The sequence below is a fragment of the Podarcis cretensis genome (assembly GCF_951804945.1).
Source record: "Podarcis cretensis genome assembly, chromosome: 9".
Lineage (NCBI taxonomy): Eukaryota > Metazoa > Chordata > Lepidosauria > Squamata > Lacertidae > Podarcis > Podarcis cretensis.
In genome coordinates, this window is record NC_137178.1 from 70,451,440 (window position 1) to 70,470,228 (window position 18,789).

Sequence of the window (18,789 nt, forward strand, 5' to 3'; positions counted from 1 at the left end):
TTATTTCCTTGACATCTGATGGGAGGGTGTTCCACAGGGAGGGCGCCACTACTGAGAAGGCCCTCTGCCTGGTTCCCTGTAGCTTTGCTTCTTGTAGTGAGGGAACTACCAGAAGGCCCTTGGTGCTGGACCTCAGTGTCCAGGCTGAATGATGGGGGTGGAGACACTCCTTAAGGTATACAGGGCTGAGTCTATTTAAGGCTTTAAAGCCCCATCTGCCTCTCACTTCCCTCTACATCACATGCAGGAATCTCCTTCTAGACTGTTGGACCCACTATTGGTCTCCTCTGCTCAATCCACCAGAGCCTGTTTTTGCATGCAGGGGAAGACCTTAAATCCTGAGGTTTTGAAACCTATCGGCTACCCTCACCTGGTTTAGCTGGCCAGTCAAAGCTGTTTCCCAGGGTGTGGCTGCTGTCACATGCTGACAGCTTCTAGGAGCCCCTGGTTAGAGCTGAGTTCAGGGTGGGGACCAAAGGTGGACAGACTACCCCAGAAGGAGCACAACATGTCCGCCACCAGAGATACTCCTCGTTCACTAGCACCCCATACACCTCTCCCCATTATATAGGCTGAAAAACAGTGATTCTTGCACATGGTCCATGAGCTTCATGGGTTAGTGGAGATTTGTACCTTGGTCTTCCATCTCCCAGTCCAACACGCTAACCACTACTCCATGCACTGAACCTATGTGCCTAGGCACCATTAAGTCAAATGCTAACACTTATCTGAAAGCAATTTGGCTGTTTCCTTTTCGCTGCAAATACCGATGGTTCTGAAGAAATGCCAAGATGTGTCGAAGCAATGACTATTTGAGGCCTTCATGCTGCATGTGGAAGAACATTTGAGACCGTCCTTTAAATAACATTAAACTGGGAGGATGCTTGCAGTGTCTGAGCCTCATCAGATGTTTCCAGCACATCCCCTGCAGTGAGGGAAGTTGGCTGTGCCTTTGCCCAGAAGAGGCAATGGAGTTATATGCCTAGTTCACATCAGTATGCCCATCACTCATTGACTCAGGTGCCATCAAGTGGCAACTTGCACCTCTGAATGAGCTGTCTCGGGTCAAGTGCCTTGAGCTTTCTTCTTCTTTTTTAAAAAATATTTTTTATTAAATTTTTCAAAAAATAGAAATTAAAGAAAAACAAAGAACAATACATAACACTGTAAACACACCTATATACATATTTTCCAAAATGAAAACTAATAAAAATAAAAAAGGAAAGGAAAAATGAAAGATATAAAGAAAAAAGACAAAAGAAAAGAAAAAACACTTTTCATAACCTGGAATATTACCAAATTCTTGCTTCAAATCTGCAATATATAAATCTTAGTTAAAATATTATAAAAAAACTTCCACCGCATTCACCACATGTCTCTTAGTTGTCTTACTCACATTTACATCTGTTCTTCAATTATTTCCCTTCTTTAGATTCTTTCATAATGAATCAAATCTTTATGTTCTCTGTATTCTTCACAAGGTTAATCTAGACACAACCAAACTTTCGTATTTGAGCCCTGCTTGTATAAATAATCATTTAAACATTTCCATTGTTTCTGAATTAAATTTTTTGACTTACGCCTTATTAAATCTGTGAGTTTTGCTAACTCCAGGTACTCACAAAGTTTACTTAACCATTCCCCCTTTCTTGGAATATAATTTCCTTTCCAATGACTGGCTTTCTTCATTGAGCAGCACTGCGCACAAGGCAACATGAGCTGATGAAGCCTCAGCGTCTGTCAGGCTTCAGGGAATCTGATCCTCCTCCACAACAGGCTGCCAGTAATAGATAGACAAGAAGCTCTTACCAAGTCTTTTATTCAATATTCACAGAGAGAGGCCTAGAAATACTGTATCTTGGAGTAATGGCGTTGCCACTTCCTTTCTCAATCGCCAACAGCACTGCCCCCCTTACGGTGGCTGCTTAAGGACAATTGCCTCTTCGCTTTCTGCTCTCCTACTTTCACTGCTCACTGGGTTCTGGGAGTAAGGAGTCTGAAATTCTTTCTAGTGATAACGTCTCAACCAGCTGCTTCTCCCAGAATCTCCCAGCTTTGCCCCTCTTCCATCTCTGAGCCGTGACCTTCTGCAAACGACTGTTGTAAATATATACTATCTTCCTCTGCAAGATTCAAGAGAAGGGGGAAGCAGTCGCCACCATTCCTCCTCAGTCCAGTCCCTGACAGGCACGGAGGGCTTCACTAGGAGGAGGTGGTGCCAGAGGCAAGTCAGGAGTCTATATTGCAGCAGTCGGTGTGTCCACTGTCACTGAGGCAGCCCTTTCCTCTGACATCTACTGTGCAAAAATCACAATGTGGGGAAAACCGTGGGGAAATGTGGCGAAAGCGAGCCAGTGCCTCCACATAGCTCCATCCTTATTTCAGACATTGTGATATATCAGTATGTCGCGATGCATAGCTGGCGATATATCACAAAGTTGAAAACCAGCTTCACCCTTATTTCAGACTTTGTGATATATCAGTATACAGTTGTACTTTGGAAGCAATCCGGCCCGCGGACAGTCCAGCAATCAGCATGTTTTTACATGAGTAGAATGTGTCCTTTTATTTTAAATGCATCTCTGGTTTACTTGTGGGGCATAGGAATTCGTTCTTTTTTTTTCTTCCCAAAAATATAGTCTGCCCCCCCACAAGGTCTGAGGGACAGTGGACCGGCCGACTGCTGAAAAAGTTTGCTGACCCCTGGTCTATACACTTCCTCCAGCTATGCAAAGTAATACCTGGGTTGAATATGGAACTTTTTGTGTGTTCCCCCAGTGAGCCATAGCCGTTCCAACATTACAGTATAGAGCTTGACAGGTATGTGTGTGATTCATCGCACATTCGGAATCTGGGCCTAGTGTTTTTAAAGTAATTCATGCTTGCCTATTATAATGGGCGGTGGAGGGCGGGGGGGGGGGGGGGAGGAGATGTAGTTCCACAGAACAGAGAAAGTTTGAAGAGTTAAATCTTTCTATGGAAAGAAATTGAATCTTTAATTGATGTCAAAGTTGATGTGTTAGAAAACTTTCAGCGCTCTGAGGAACTGACGAAAATACGATTGCCTTGAGTCACCGAACCACGGGAAAACGTGAACCTTGAGAGACACTCAAAGCACTTTGATCTAATAATTGACCTACTTTGAAGGTTGTCCCACATTAAAGTTCAATTTGCCGAATAACCCTGCGTAGATATATTGGTGCACTCGAGCTATGATAAAATTCTGTAAAGAACGTGAGACGTGACCAAAAGTCTATGAGGAGCCTAGTTGCGGAAGGGATATTACATATTCTAGGAATGCTTTAAGTGTCTGCAATATGCTTAACCTTGCATTAAACTTAGATTTAATAAGACAGATGTGTATTAAAGTACTGAATATACTTCAGGGAGCAATTTGGCACCGGCAAGGGATGGACTGGATGACCTCCTAATAGGTCTTTTCCATCTTTAATTTCTATTATACTAATTGATTATTAAAACTCTTTTTATTGAGGGCTGGTGTATAACTATTACATCGATATTAATCTTGCAGACTAGCTGATATTTAATTTATAGGCTTCCAAGCCATAATGTCCCTTTAATTTTGGGGACAGGAAAGTCTGAAAAATGTTCCTCGTTATAAGGATGAGGATTTTTCACCCATTTTCATTTCTGCGATCAAAGCGCTCTAGCAGAGTTTAAATATGCATGCGCTCAAGTTTAAAAACAACAACATGCCAACTTGAACAGCCAAACTGAAGGCTGCAACTTGCTTTCTTCCACCTGCTTACCCTGAAGCATTTTTGTTGGGGTTATTGACATTACCTGCAAAGTTGTTTCAGGACTGCTGCTTACCATTATTTAGTAATAAAATGTTGTCACTTTTGTCATCTCACCAGCAGTCAAAATCAAACTTGTAAGCTCCTTGAGGCAGAGACCTGTCTTGTTAGCTATTCTCTGCCCCGGGGAGTTTGTGTTCTATTTCCCTGCCCCCCACTCTCTATGATTATGTTCTTTTAAAAAGCAAATATATATCTTCCCAGGAGCAGGAGGACAGTATAGATTTGGAACACTGGTTTGCAGAGGGACATCGTTCAGAAGGCAGAAGCTGGGAAATACTGGATGGGGAACAGCTAGGAGGAGAAGCACTGGGAGAGAAAGAGTTAACAGACTCAATTTCTCTGGAGAGCGTTCATCTTCTCAGTCCAAGGTCAAGAAGAGCAGATAAGGCAGCAGCACAGAAAGCACAATGGTTATGAGCTCAGGTTACAAGACACAGAAGTGACGTGGGTGACCAGGGAGGATGTGGGTGGAACCCTTAATTGGGAGCACCGCCATTGCTAGGAAATGGATTCTTTGTTCTCTCACTGTGATCATTAAGAAGACTCCTTTTCCTTTGTTCTGCTTATCTACTGACAAGGGGGGAAGGAAGCCAATTCCCTGAAGCCTGACAATACCATCCACATATTATAGGTAAAGGTAAAGGGACCCCTGACCATTAGGTCCAGTCGTGACCGACTCTGGGGTTGCGGCACTCATCTCGCTTTATTGGCCGAGGGAGCTGGCATACAGCTTCCGGGTCATGTGGCCAGCATGACTGAGCCACTTCTGGCGAACCAGAGCAGCGCAGGGAAACGCCGTTTACCTCCCCGTTGAAGCAGTACCTATTTATCTACTTGCACTTTGACGTGCTTTCGAACTGCTAGGTTGGCTGGAGCAGGGACCGAGCAACGGGAGCTCACCCCATCATGGGGATTCGAACCACCGACCTTCCAATTGGCAAGTCCTAGGCTCTGTGGTTTAACCCACAGCGCCACCATTAGCCATACACCCATACATTAGCCATACACCCATGAGGCACAATAGAGGAAGGAAAAGAGAGGTTGGGATGTCTGGCTATCCATCTGATTTCATACTTTCTGCATCTGGGGGGTTTACTGTGAGCATTTTGTGCATGCAGTTCTGCATGCACTTCTGTTTGGCTTCTGTGGCTTGCCAAAGGCTGCCCGTTCAAGTACAGTCAAATGTGCATAAACATGGAGATATTAGTGAAAATAGAATATAGAAATGCATTATGTCAGGGTGAAACGGTAGTCAAAACTACATATAAAAAGGAGAAATTTGCTGATGTGTTTTCATGACGTTTGTTTATTTTTTAAAGACCTTCAGATTAATGCAAAATGTGGCGAACAGAACTTATGGATGGAAAAATGAGAAACGGAAAGAACCAAAACTGACATATTTCCACCCCCAGTGCAATTTTACTTTGTACTGCAAATGTAAAGCCGGCAATGTTCATTTGCATTACAAATGCCTCCCTTCTACTTTCTCTTCTGCATTTTTAACAATCAAATATCCACACAACTAGTGAGAAGGAGGCTCGGAGGTAATTTAAACCTCACTGAAGGCAGTTCTCTCAGGACATATCTAGGCAACAGACTTAATCAATTTAATTTCCTCTCCCTGGGGACCATGGGAGCTGTAGTTTGTGAGAGGGACGAGGGATTTCTGAGGGGGAATTTGTATACTGCTTCTGGAATTGCTCGGGAGGAATTGATAGTTAAACTGGTATTTCAAAAATGATACCTCTTGTGATCGTTGAAACAGGAGCAGCTTCTGGGGTGGGGATGACATTAATTCTGGGCACAGCTCCACTGCTGCCACAGAGAAGGAGGGGGTCAGACTGAGGAACAGTTGCAATGCATCAAGGTAGCAGGCAAGTTAAGTAGACGGACATGTTTGGCAGCAGGGCAAGGCAGTCAGGGCAAACAACTTTGCCCCTCACCTCAGTGGCCTAACAAATCCTAAGTTTTCAAGTAAGCTAACGCAAACCAAGAACAATAGATGTGCAGGTGTAAAGCTATTAAGAGGGGCTATCTAGTACTTTAAAAGGTAAAGGGACCCCTGACCATTAGGTCCAGTCGTGAATGACTCTGGGGTTGCAGCGTTCATCTTGCTTTATAGGCCGAGGTTGCCGGCGTACGGCTTCCAGGTCATGTGGCCAGTATGACTAAGCCACTTCTGGCGAATCAGAGCAGGGCACGGAAACGCAGTTTACCTTCCCACCGGAGCAGTACCTATTTATCTACTTGCACTTTGACGTGATTTCGAACTGCTAGGTTGGCAGGAACGGGGACTGAGCAACGGGAGCTCACCCCGTCGCGGGGATTCGAACTGCCAAACCTTCTGATCGGCAAGTCTTAGGCTCTGTGGTTTAGCCCACAGCGCCACCCACGTGCCATTCAGCAAGTAGCATAAGTCCAATCACAGAACCACAACAACGGCAAGGGTAGTACACTGGAGAGTATGAAAACGTTTTTCAAAGCTGTTTTTCAAAGATTGAACTGGATGAGATGTTCTTCAATGGGTCTTGAGTTGGAAACACAAAGCCATATGCATGGATCAATCATGGGAAGGCACATCAAAGAAGAAGAGAAGAAGAGTTTGGATTTGATATCTCAAAGTGGCTAACAATCTCCTTTCCCTTCCTCCCCCACAACAAACACTCTGTGAGGTGAGTGAGGCTGAGAGACTTCAAAGAAGTGTGACTGGCCCAAGGTCACCCAGCAGCTGCATGTGGAGGAGCGGGGAAGCGAACCCAGTTCACCACGTTACAAGTCTACTGCTCTTAACCATTACACCACACTGGTGAGAATAACACAAGCGGGCAAAAGGAGACCTGTTTTCCGGATATATTACAAGTTTCGCTACACACTTCATCAGTCCAGAAAGCCAATCATGCAAAATGGTTTGCTCAGGATAAAGAAAGTGTTCACAGACACAGCTCCTTAGGACATCCCTATTTTCATTGGAGAAATGTTGGAGGGTATGGGAAGGTGATGGTGATGGTTGGAGCTGATGCAGTCACACCTTCCTGCATACTGTCTCGGGACTTAAAACAGCATAGCAAGTCCATAACTGAAATGAGCACAGGTCCTCCCATTTCTCCTTGCCTCCATTTCTCCCTCCTACCTCCGTTGTTGCTTCTGCGGTGCATCAGAGAATGTAAGCGCCTCAGAGCAGAGACTCTGCAAAGTGTCAGGCATGAGGAGAGTGTTATAGAAATAAATAAGGCCTTTGGCATTTTCAGTTCACCTACATTATGTCAAGTAATTTGCACAGAAGCCATAAAAGGTCAGGCAATATTATTCTTATTTTTATTCCCATGTTTCAGGAAGAGCTGAGACTGAGAAAACAGCGCTTCCCTAAGGTCCATCTTGCAAGTTCATGGCTGAGATGGAATTTCATCTAAGGACTTCTTGGTTCACAGCTCAGTTTCTTATGCTACACTGGCTGTTCGCTTGGAGAATCAGAGGGTTTTTTTAAAATAAAAAAATAGTAATATTATTTTTTAGGTATGCATGATTGCAGCCCGTGATGACATTTTAAATAGTGACCTCTATCAAAGACTTTGAAATCACTATGAAACATCTTTTAAACTATCAGGACACAAAAAATTATGCAAAGGTTGCAAAAACCTAGTGTAAAATTTAATTTGGTGAAAACCTTTGCAGCTTTTTTTCCTCTCCTGCAGACGCTTGTCTAAGCGAAAGGCAGACATTTCGCAGAGGCGCTGTTACATTAATTCATCTTCTGCATGCCTAGGGCCATGGCTTATAATGTCATTTCCTTTCTTTCTAACTGACTGTCAGGACTTTCAAAGGACATCCCAGACAGCCATAAGTGCCTGTTTGCTGGATAGATCTGTCTTGTCCTAAAGGCTCTCTTTGATACAGACTGATCTCTTACATTTCACCCCCATGCACTTACTAATCTGATATCGGGCTCACATAGACACCCCCACCCCAAAATTAAGCCACAAGTTTTCATGAATCAGAACAGGGATATGGGGCATCTGGCAAATATTTCAGTTTAAGGAAATTATATTATTGTTCCTAATGGAGGAGTGCAGCTATACAAGGATCATATCTAAGATTTGGAATGATAGGTAAAGGTAAAGGGACCCCTGACCATTAGGTCCAGTCGTGGCCGACTCTGGGGTTGCGGCGCTCATCTCACTTTATCGGCCGAGGGAGCCGGCATACAGCTTCCGGGTCATGTGGCCAGCATGACTAAGCCGCTTCTGGTGAACCGGAGCAGTGCACAGAAACACTGTTTACCTTCCCACCAGAGTGATACCTATTTATCTACTTGCACTTTGACATGCTTTCGAACTGCTAGGTTGGCAGGAGCAGGGACTGAACAATGGGAGCTCACCCATCGTGGGGATTCGAACTGCTGACCTTCTGATCAGCAAGTCCTAGGCTCTGTGGTTTAACCCACAGCACCACCCGTGTCCCTATTTGGAATGATACCCGATGTCTATTCCCATAAGGTCTCTTAGGTCTCTGATACTTTATTTGTACACTTTTTCCTCCAACTAAAAACAACTTTTTTCAGGATTTTTGGTTTTTTTTTTTTTTAGCGTATTTAATGATGACTGCTTCCTTATCTTAGGGCAGAACTCTATAAGAAATATGGAACTGCTGTCATACAATTCAGCCCAGTGTCAAATTCTTTCCCCTTTGCTCTTCTGTAAATTGTAGTACAACTTACTCCATAGCCTGAGGTCGTTCTATTGCATGTCCTCGCTGAAGCTGGGCGGTATAGCTGGTTTTCAACATCGCTATGTATCACCAGCTAAACGTTGTGATATACTGATATATCTGTAATAAGGATGGAGCTGTGTAGAGGCGTTGACTGGCTTCACGGTTTTTCCTGCATCGTGATTTTTGCATAGCACACAAACACCATGATTCACGATATATTGCCAGGTCAATGTAGAGATCTTTCCTATTCTGCTTAATCCAAGAGGGTTCTGGAAGATTCTCTGAGTGAAAGAAACAAGCAGAAGGTTCTTGATGTTTGGGTTGAAGTTGAGTTGAGTACAGCTGGTTTAAACTAGTTCTCTTATCTCTTCTGCAAAGGTCAATCAGAAGGTTGGTGGTTCGAATCCCCACAACGGGGTGAGCTCCTGTTTTTCGGTCCCTGCTCCTGCCAACCTAGCAGTTCAAAAGCACATCAAAGTGTAAGTAGATAAATAGGTACCGCTCCGGCGGGAAGGTAAACGGCATTTCCGTGTGCTGCTCTGGTTCGCCAAAAGCGGCTTAGTCATGCTGGCCACATGACCTGGAAGCTGTACAGCGGCTCCCTCGGCCAATAAAGCGAGATGAGCGCCGCAACCCCAGAGTCGGCCACGACTGGACCTAATGGTCAGAGGTCCCTTTACCTTTACCTTATCTCTTCTGCAAAGGTCATGCTGCCTATCAAAGTAGGGCCAGAAGGAACCTGGGTTTCACTTTCTCTTTCTCTCTCTTTTCCTTCTGGTGTGGTGTTCTGTACATAGTATGCTTAGTGTTCAGGTTTAGTCCTGTTATAAGTTATTGTAAGCTTACAATAATGTGGGTGGCGCTGTGGTGTAAACCACTAAGCCTTGGGCTTGCCGATCGGAAGGTCGGCGATTCAAATCCCCGCAACGGGGTGAGCTCCCGTTGCTTGGTCCCTGCTCCTGCCAACCTAGCAGTTTGAAAGCACATCAAAGTGCAAGGAGATAAATAGGTACCGCTCCGGTGGGAAGGTAAATGGCGTTTCCGTGTGCTGCTCTGGTTTCGCCAGAAACGGCTTAGTCATGCTGGCCACATGACCTGGAAAAACTGTCTGTGGACAAACGCCGGCTCCTTCAGCCAGTAAAGCGAGATGAGCACCACAACCCCAGAGTCATCTGCGACTGGAGTCAACTGTCAGGGGTCCTTTACCTTTTTAAGTTTAAGCTAAGCCTGCTGCAACTGGATTTCTTATGGACAGTGCCAATCCTGAATGTACAGTGGTACCTCGGGTTAAGTACTTAATTTGTTCCAGAGGTCCGTTCTTAACCTGAAACTGTTCTTAACCTGAAGCACCACTTTAGCTAATGGGGCTTCTTGCTGCCACCACGCCGCCAGAGCACGATTTCTGTTCTCATCCTGAAGCAAAGTTCTTAACCTGAGGTACTATTTCTGGGTTAGCGGATTCTGTAACCTGAAGCGTATGTAACCTGAGGTACTACTGTATTGGATTTGTGACTATTATGCTCATTTGCCTTCAGCAGCAGTAAAGCTCTGCTGGATGAAATACAATTGCCCCTGGTCTATTTTTGTGGGGAATCCTGCAACGTGTTTTTACTCTGCTAATTGTACATTGGAATCTACTCTGGGTCAATATTGAGTAGAATTCCATGACAAGGAGTGGGTTGTGGTGGCGAAGAAAGCTGGTGCAGACCCCCTTTTCAAGTCACACCTGACCTTCGTGGTTAGTGCTGAACTTGGAAATTCTCTGCTGGGAAAGTTCACACACACCCTTTCTGAACTTTATCCCCAAGATTAGTTGAAACGTCACAAAACAATCAACCTCTTTGCTGTAGAAGGGCAGGTTTTACATATTTATTATACTCTGTGTTGATTATGACCCCTAATACATAGAAGAGTTAAGGGTGGCAACTTCAGAAATGGAAGAAAGGGTTGTTGAAAGATCATGGTATCTTCACAAACAATTGGGGACAGGTAGAATTGGACGCGGGTGGTGCTGTGGGTTAAACCACAGAGCCTAGGACTTGCCAATCAGAAGGTCGGCGGTTTGAATCCCCATGACGGTGTGAGCTCCCATTGCTCGGTCCCTGCTCCTGCCCACCTAGCAGTTCGAAAGCGCGTCAAAGTGCAAGTAGATAAATAGGTACCGCTCCGGCGGGAAGGTAAATGGCGTTTCCGTGCACTGCTCTGGTTTGCCAGAAGCGGTTTAGTCATGCTGGCTACATGACCCAGAAGCTGTACGCCGGCTCCCTCGGCCAGTAAAGTGAGATGAGCGCCGCAACCCCAGAGTCAGTCACAACTGGTCAGGGGTCCCTTTACCTTTAGAATTGTACGCCAGGCATGTAATCACTTTTATGTGAAAGTTTTTTTGGTTTTTTTAAAGTGAAATAGATCTCCAAGCAGCGAACAGCACTATGAATAAATACATAGCATAATACCAATAATTCTATAGTTCAAGGAGCTACAGTTAAAATTGAAGATGTGCACAGAGTATCATATGATTTGCTCACAAGGCACTTGTCCAATGTGTGTGATTGCATTATTTTTACATTCAACTTGTGTCTTTTCCATGTCAAAAGTGTAACGATTGTTTTGTTTTTAATCAGGAGGCTGGGATGCAGATGGAAAAGGCCCCAGCGTTTGGGACACGTTCACCCATCAGGGAGGAGATCGGGTTTTCAAGAACCAGACTGGTGATGTAGCTTGTGGCAGCTATGCTCTGTGGGAGGAAGATTTGAAATGTATCAAACAGCTTGGATTGACTCATTATCGCTTCTCTCTTTCCTGGTCACGTCTGTTACCTGATGGGAAGACAGGTTTCATCAACCAGAAAGGCAATTGTTCCTTTAAAATAGAAAGTTGTGCCGCTTTAATTCAAGGTTATTGCTGCAGTCTGGCATAATTAATCCAGTGTGCTATTCTGCAGTGCAGTTTTGAAATTGCAACTTTGTTCAGAGTAATTATGGGATGATCTTGATTTAAAAAAAATAAAAAAAAATTAAAAGGTTTGAAAACCTTGTCCTAATTAATATTCTGGAATACTCCTGAAATTGTGATCTTTTGAGATAAGTATTAGGCTATGTTACTTTGTATGTGTGCTGCTATTTTTAAGATTGCATATCAATTATTCTTAATTGTTTTGAATGGGTATGGCACTTTGCAAAGGTTCTTTGGCAGAAAGGGAGAGGGAGGGAAAAAGAGAGGATTCTGCCTCAAGGAGAATACAGTCGATTTGTGACACGGCAGGGAGAAGACAAGTGTGGAAAGGGAGATTCTTGGGTTATATCCAAAGAGTCATGGGTGGAATGAGAATAGCTACAAGGTGTCCCACGAACACTCCTGCAGGTTGAAGTGGGAAAGTTTGCAGGTAAATTCTGTAGCGATTCCTGTATGCCTACTTTCAATGGTTGATGTTTTATTGATATTATTATTATTATTATTATTATTATTACGCAAGAGGAAGAACTTCATGGTCTTTAGCTCTCATAGCAGTGAAAAGCAGCCCTTCTCATTATGCAGAAGGGCACATTTGGATCCAACCCATTGAGGGGTGTGGCGATCACACAGGGTCCCCCGGACATTTGACGGTCTGTTGCCCCTGTGCCACCACTGTAATTGCGTTCTTCGCTGCCACCAACCCGTTTCTCACGGGTACACACGGAGTCCAGACAGTTGTTAACATTAACAAATAATCAAATTTATTTTATAGGCATGAACAAGCTTATGGTTTCAGTTAATTTTTCTTGTCAGTTTCTTAATCTTAGTTCCTTAACTGTCCTATTCTTTCCTAACAACTTCAAACTGATTATCCCAACTAACTATCTAACTCCACCTAACAATTCCTCTCACTCTCTCACCACACAACTCGACCAGCCCACAGACTATTCCTCCCTCTTCCTTCTCCAACTCCAAACTCTCAACTAACTTTCACACACCACCCACATCACCCACTCTCACTCTAACTCCTCCTATCAGTTTCCACTGGCCAATCACATCACACTCATTTTAACCCTTTCCTTATGACCCACCTAGGAGGCAAACGTCACAAGGGGACAAATAGGTACAGAAAGGGGAGCAAAAGTAGAAGTGAGTTTTGAAAAGGGCTTTTAAGGGAAAGAAAAGCTGGCTTACCTGTACCTGTATGTGAGGTAGTTGAAGGCATAGGAAGCAGCAACGGAGAATAGATGGAACTACGTATTAAGAATAGGGTCTTAGGGCAATTGAAGTTACTAGGGTTGGAAGAATGAACAAACACTGGCTATGTTCAGATGGTGGTATATTGGCTTTATAAGTTGTTATATATACAAGTACAGGTCTTTGCTTCTTTCATTTTGTGAGCTGGTAGACAAAGCACGAAGTCTTCCATTAGCTATAGTTTCCTGTGTCATCCAAACCATGAAACTATGGTTTAGGAACAACCCAGGATATTAAGCCAACTGGAAGCCATGGCTTGATATCCTGCCTCGTTCCACAGTCATGCACTGTAGTTACCCGATTCAAACAAAATGGAAAACAATAGCTAATGGAAGACCATCCTAGTTGGTTTGCTCTGTTGAGCAAAGTGGCATTATGGGCAGCCCAAAGGCTCATTTACATGGCCACTAAAGCTCATTCTGAATTAGTCTGCTTCCAGGAATTGCTGTGGTTTTAGCGTCTGCCACATAAAAGCCAGGTAGAAAGCAACCCTTGTCTGTCAGCACCAAGCGTGCGTCTCAGTTACACATCAGTTACATGACGGCAAGGTCAACCTGGGCACCAAGTGGCGCAATCTTGCTTCCATGCCATGTGTCAATTGTGCCCGCTTTGCTTGACATCTCAATAAAAGCTTGGGCCAAAGCCAAGTTGGAAGCTGACCGTTGCGTATTGGGAAGTGTGAACATCCCTTTTCTGCTTCTGCTGGGCAATGCTTGAGAGATCCAGCAGTGCCATTGAAGCAGGAGCTCTTGAAACAGAGACCCTTCCCTCAGCCCCTCCTCTCTAGCCTGACCTCGCTTGAGATAAAGCAAGCTCTTTCCTCTGCAGGACTCCGCAGGACCAACTGTTCTGTATTTTGCTGCCGTTGGAAGTATTTTGCCAACTGTTGAGAGTGGAATCCCTTTTATCCGAGTGTGTCTTTTGCCCTGAGAATCTGAAAACGGAAAGCATTTGCCCTCTGGGAAGAGCACTTTACAGATTGCGAAGTTTCCCATTCCCCCCCCCCCGAGTATTTCTCCTTGCCCCCCACCCCTCATTTAAATGGCAGCTGTTTTCGAATAGGAAGCCTTTGCTGGTTAACAGCTCTGAGGTCTAGAATAGGTTATGTAATTTGGATGTTGGAGCGGAAGGGTAAGTTTTACAGACACTTGAGAGACGGCTGTTAAGAGGAATCCTCACGCTTACAAATTCAGCTGTAATTTTAAAGAAAAATTCCTCCCTACTTGGTTCTTATTATAAACGCTTTTCTGATTAATATTATGAACTTTAAATTTAGCAAAAGGGCACTAGTCGGTTGGTTTTCATTAGGCAGTATCTCGCTTCTCCTGAGCAGTGATCTGTTGAAGCAATTGTAACTGCATAGCATGGAAAAGGCCATCATCCTCTGTATAAACATTTTTTCCCAAAGAGCATGGAGAGAATTAGAAACCTCAGAGCAGTGTCCTTTAAAAAAATAAAATAAAAAAATTCGAATGAACTGATTCACTGCCAATTTCACACCTAAAATATGGCACATCTGGGAAAGCCTTAAAAAAAACACCCCATTTGTTTTCCAGCTTTGGGAGATTTTAAAAATACGTTATTTTATTTAAAAGTAAAAATAGGACAGGCAAGGCTGTCAAACCATTTGGACAGGATGAAGGTGTCTGCCTCACTGAGAAAATTTTAAGATACCTTTAAATGGTGACAATTGTTCATCATCAACAACCTACTAGTATTTCTATCACTACAGGGGGGCTTGTTTAGTTTATTCTGCTTCAGATATGCAATAAAATGTGTACATATCTTATTAATACAGTAAAAGGTAAAGGTAAAGGACCCCTGACAGTTAAGTCCAGTTGCAAATGACTCTGCAATTGCGGTGCTCATCTTGCTTTACTAGCCGAGGGAGCCAGCATTTATTCGCAGACAGTTTTTCCGGGTCATGTGGCCAGCATGACTAAGCTGCTTCTGGAGCACCAGAGCAGCACACAGAAACGCCATTTACCTTCCCGCCAGAGTGGTACCTATTTATCTACTTGCACTTTGATGTGCTTTCGAACTGCTAGGTTGGCAGGAGCTGGGACCGAGCAACGGGAGTTCACCCCGTCGCAGGGATTCGAACCGCCGACCTTCCGACTGGCAGGCCCAAGGCTCAGTGGTTTAGACCACAGCGCCACCCATGTCCCCCATTAATACAGTAGGGTACAATAATGCAATATTAATAGTGTATGGTATTATTAAAGTAAGATACATAATATTGATGCCACAATACCTTGGCCCATATCTGTGGAAAGGCGCTTCCCTCCTTTTATAACATTCCGAGTGTAATATACCTTTGTCTTCGGGCTGGTTTTGTTATTTAAAAGAATAATAATTTATTGTGCTTGTTTGATGTATTCCAGGACGCAGGTGGCGCTGTGGGTTAAAGCCTCAGCGCCTAGGACTTGCCGATCGAAAGGTCGGCGGTTCGAATCCCTGCGGCGGGGTGCGCTCCCGCTGCTCGGTCCCAGCGCCTGCCAACCTAGCAGTTCGAAAGCACCTCTAGGTGCAAGTAGATAAATAGGGACCGCTTACCAGCGGGAAGGTAAACGGCGTTTCCGTGTGTGGCTCTGGCTCGCCAGATGCAGCTTTGTCACGCTGGCCACGTGACCCGGAAGTGTCTCCGGACAGCGCTGGCCCCTGGCCTCTTGAGTGAGATGGGCGCACAACCCCAGAGTCTGTCAAGACTGGCCCGTACGGGCAGGGGTACCTTTACCTTTACCTTTTGATGTATTCCACATAGGTTATTTAGAGCAATCATTACAGCAACCCTTAAAATATGCCAGAATTACTGGCTGGAATTCAATATAGCATTTCGTGAGATCTCTTCTCTTTGGCGATCGCTCGTAGCCGAGTAAGATTGTCTTCCATGAACACGGTCTTAACTGTGAGTCTGTAAGTGATTGTGGAGGCCAATTCTGGATCCACACGTCCTTCCACAGTGGGGACATTGGTTTCCAGGTGGGAGTTGATCACAGTGTGAATTTGCCAAGCGTGCCTTCCTCTTAGCACGTTTCTCACTTGCATCCTGAGTTCAAGTGTCTTCAAAGCCTTTGCTAAAGGCTGTTCTCCAGTTGGAGCACTCACAGGCAAGTGTTTCCCAATTGTTGGTGTGTATATACTACATTTTTTAAAATTTGCCTTGAGACAGTCTTTAAAATTGTTTTGTTGGCCACCAGCATTACGCTTTCCATTTTTAAGTTTGGAATAGAGTAGTTGCTTTGGAAGACGTTAATCAGGCATCTGCACAACATGATCAATCCAACAAAGTTGATGTTGAAGAATCATCATGATGCACAGAGTTTCTTTAAAGCCACAAAGACCTTCTATGGGCCAATAAATCATGGCATATGCCCCCTACGCTTAGCAGACGGTACAATACTTCTAAAAGATAAAGAAGCTATTGCACTGTGCTGGAAAGAACATTACCAACATCTCCTTAACCGCAACTCCCCCATAGCTGCTGAGGTCCTCTCACAAATTCCGCAAAACCAAGTTAGAGATTTCGTGGGATATGAACAAGCGGAACCAAGTCTTCTTGTGCAACGGGACTTCCTCCTCCTCTGCCCCTCCTGTTCTGGAAGTTTCCCCAACTTTCCACAGCAGATTTAGTGGGTGCAGGCACATGCAGCATAAGGAAAGACAGTTAAAGTTACCTGGGATCAGGAGCAAATCTCTAATGAAGAAAGGTTACAACATTTGGGAATTTTAGTTTAGAAAAAAGAAGGGCGGGACACATGCTTAGATCTGCGTAAAATGGAGCATGATGTGGAGAAGTGGATAGGGAGTTTGCCTTCCAGTCTCACAATACTAGGACCAGCAGACATTCAGTGAAGCTAAATGATGAGATATTCAGAACAGACAGATGGAAGTAGATCTTGCCTTGGTGCAAAGTTGGACTTTGATACCGCAAGATGTAGTGATGACCACCAATGCAGATGGCTTTAAAAGGGATTAGATAAACTCACAGAGGATAAAGCTAGTCATGGTGGCTATATGCTACCTCTGAACACCAATTCCTGTGGAACTACAGCAGGGGTGGGCTATTGCTCATGTCTTGCTTACTGGTTTTCCATAGGCTGGTTGGCCATTGTGGGAAACAGGATAGCTTGTTCCACCAGGGCTCTACTTAGGTTATTTTCTTCCCTCAACCATGAGCTCATTGAGGCCATTAGGCAAGTTGTTGCCTCTCAATTTCAGCCTGCCCCAACTATAATACGAAGATAATAATGTTGGCCTACCCTGCAAGTGGGACGCGGGTGGCTCTGTGGGTTAAACCACAGAGCCTAGGACTTGCCGATCAGAAGGTCGGCGGTTCAAATCCCCGCAACGGGGTGAGCTCCCATTGCTCGGTCCCTGCTCCTGCCAACCTAGCAGTTCGAAAGCACGTCAAAGTGCAAGGAGATAAATAGGTAAATACCTTCCAGCGGGAAGGTAAACGGCGTTTCCGTGCACTGCTCTGATTCGCCAGAAGCGGCTTAGTCATGCTGGCCACATGACCCGGAAGCTGTACGCCGGCTCCCTCGGCCAGTAAAGCGCTGCATCCCCAGAGTTGGCCACGACTGGACCTAATGTTCAGGGGTCCCTTTACCTTTACCTTTACCCTGCAAGTTCATTGTGTTTACTGAATTATTAAGTATTTAATATGTCTCTACCTCTCATATCTCTCTGTTTACATAAGCTAAATCTTTAAGAGAAAGCTTTCAGAATGAACTTTGTGAGTACAAATGTAAACCTTGTTGCCTTGCTCCCATTTTCTATAGGAGTTGAATATTATGACAAAATGATTGATAGTCTGCTAGCAAATGACGTGACTCCTGTGGTCACCCTGTATCATTTCGACCTACCGCAGTGTTTAGAAGATCAAGGGGGCTGGAGATCAGGGGCCATGGTGGAAGCCTTTGATAGTTATGCCCAGTTTTGCTTCAGAACCTTTGGGGACAGAGTGAAGCTGTGGATCACCATTAATGAGCCGTATGTTATGGCTGAGCTTGGCTATGAAGAAGGTACGATGGCCCCAGGTATTAAGGAGCTTGGCACCGGAGCATACCTGGCCGCTCACAACATGATCAAAGCTCACGCTGCAGCCTGGCACACTTACGATAGGCTATTTCGGAAAACACAGGGCGGACTTGTGTCTATAGCGCTCAACTCGGATTGGGCAGAACCCTTTGATCCGAATTCCGTTGCTGACCAGGAAGCTGCTAAGAGGCACGTGGCGTTTTGCCTGGATTGGTTCGCTGCCCCAATCTTCCTCAATGGTGACTATCCAGCCATCATGAAATCCCAGATTTCTGCTATGTGTAAAAGGCAAGGTTCTCCATCATCAAGGCTTCCAGAATTTACTGAGGAAGAAAAGATGATGATCAAGGGCACCGCCGACTTTTTCTCTCTAAATTATTACACTTCCCGCAAAATTAAGCACCGAGAGAATACACATAGCCCACCAAGTATGTCTGCGGACAAGGAAGCGGAGCAAGTAACAGAGCCATCCTGGCCTGTAGCAACCGGCAGTTCTTGGCTGGCTGTTGTTCCATGGGGTTTACGCCGCCTGTTGAAATACATCAAGGTATGGGATTCCCCCTGCCTCCACCCTTATCTGTTTATCCATTTCCTTGAAGAACCAACTGTGATGGATGTCTCATGCTCAAAGGGGTTTTAGTGTAGAGATTGGAACAAAAGCACACTTTTTGTTTCACTGCAAATCCAGGTAACAACCCTGTGTTGCTGTCAGTGCATTGTGTAATAATAATAATAATAATAATAATAATAATAATAATAATTTTTATTTATAAGCCGCCCTCTCCAGCCAAGGCCGGGCTCAGGGCGGCTAACAAGCAATAATAAAAACAAGTTGAATGAATACAACTTAAAAACAAGATTAAAATACAACATTAACATATTGAAACATTAAAATATTAAAATGTAGCCTCATCACAGGAGGAAAAAGAAAAAAGAAAGAGGGGAGGGGGAGGGAATCAAATTGGCTCCAAGCCAAAGGCCTGGCGGAACAACTCTGTCTTACAGGCCC

At 44.5% G+C, this 18,789-nt stretch overlaps 1 protein-coding gene and 1 long non-coding RNA gene across 5 annotated transcripts in view; one reads left to right on the forward strand and one right to left on the reverse strand.

Moving 5' to 3' along the window:
• LOC307223595 (cytosolic beta-glucosidase-like) overlaps positions 1 to 18,789 on the forward strand; it is a 112,852-nt gene that overhangs the window by 59,138 nt on the left and 34,925 nt on the right. For 3 of the 4 annotated variants that reach the window (XM_079989772.1, XM_079989773.1, XM_079989774.1), the window contains exons 3-4: positions 11,150 to 11,377; positions 17,522 to 18,327. In XM_079989772.1, coding sequence (XP_079845898.1) covers positions 11,150 to 11,377; positions 17,522 to 18,327 — 1,034 coding nt within the window. The remainder of the gene's footprint in view (positions 1 to 11,149; positions 11,378 to 17,521; positions 18,328 to 18,789) is intronic. The other variant, XM_079989775.1, reaches the window with a different exon arrangement.
• Positions 1 to 18,789, reverse strand: part of LOC307223670 — a 384,691-nt gene that overhangs the window by 3,407 nt on the left and 362,495 nt on the right. The gene's annotated exons all lie outside the window — the stretch shown is intronic.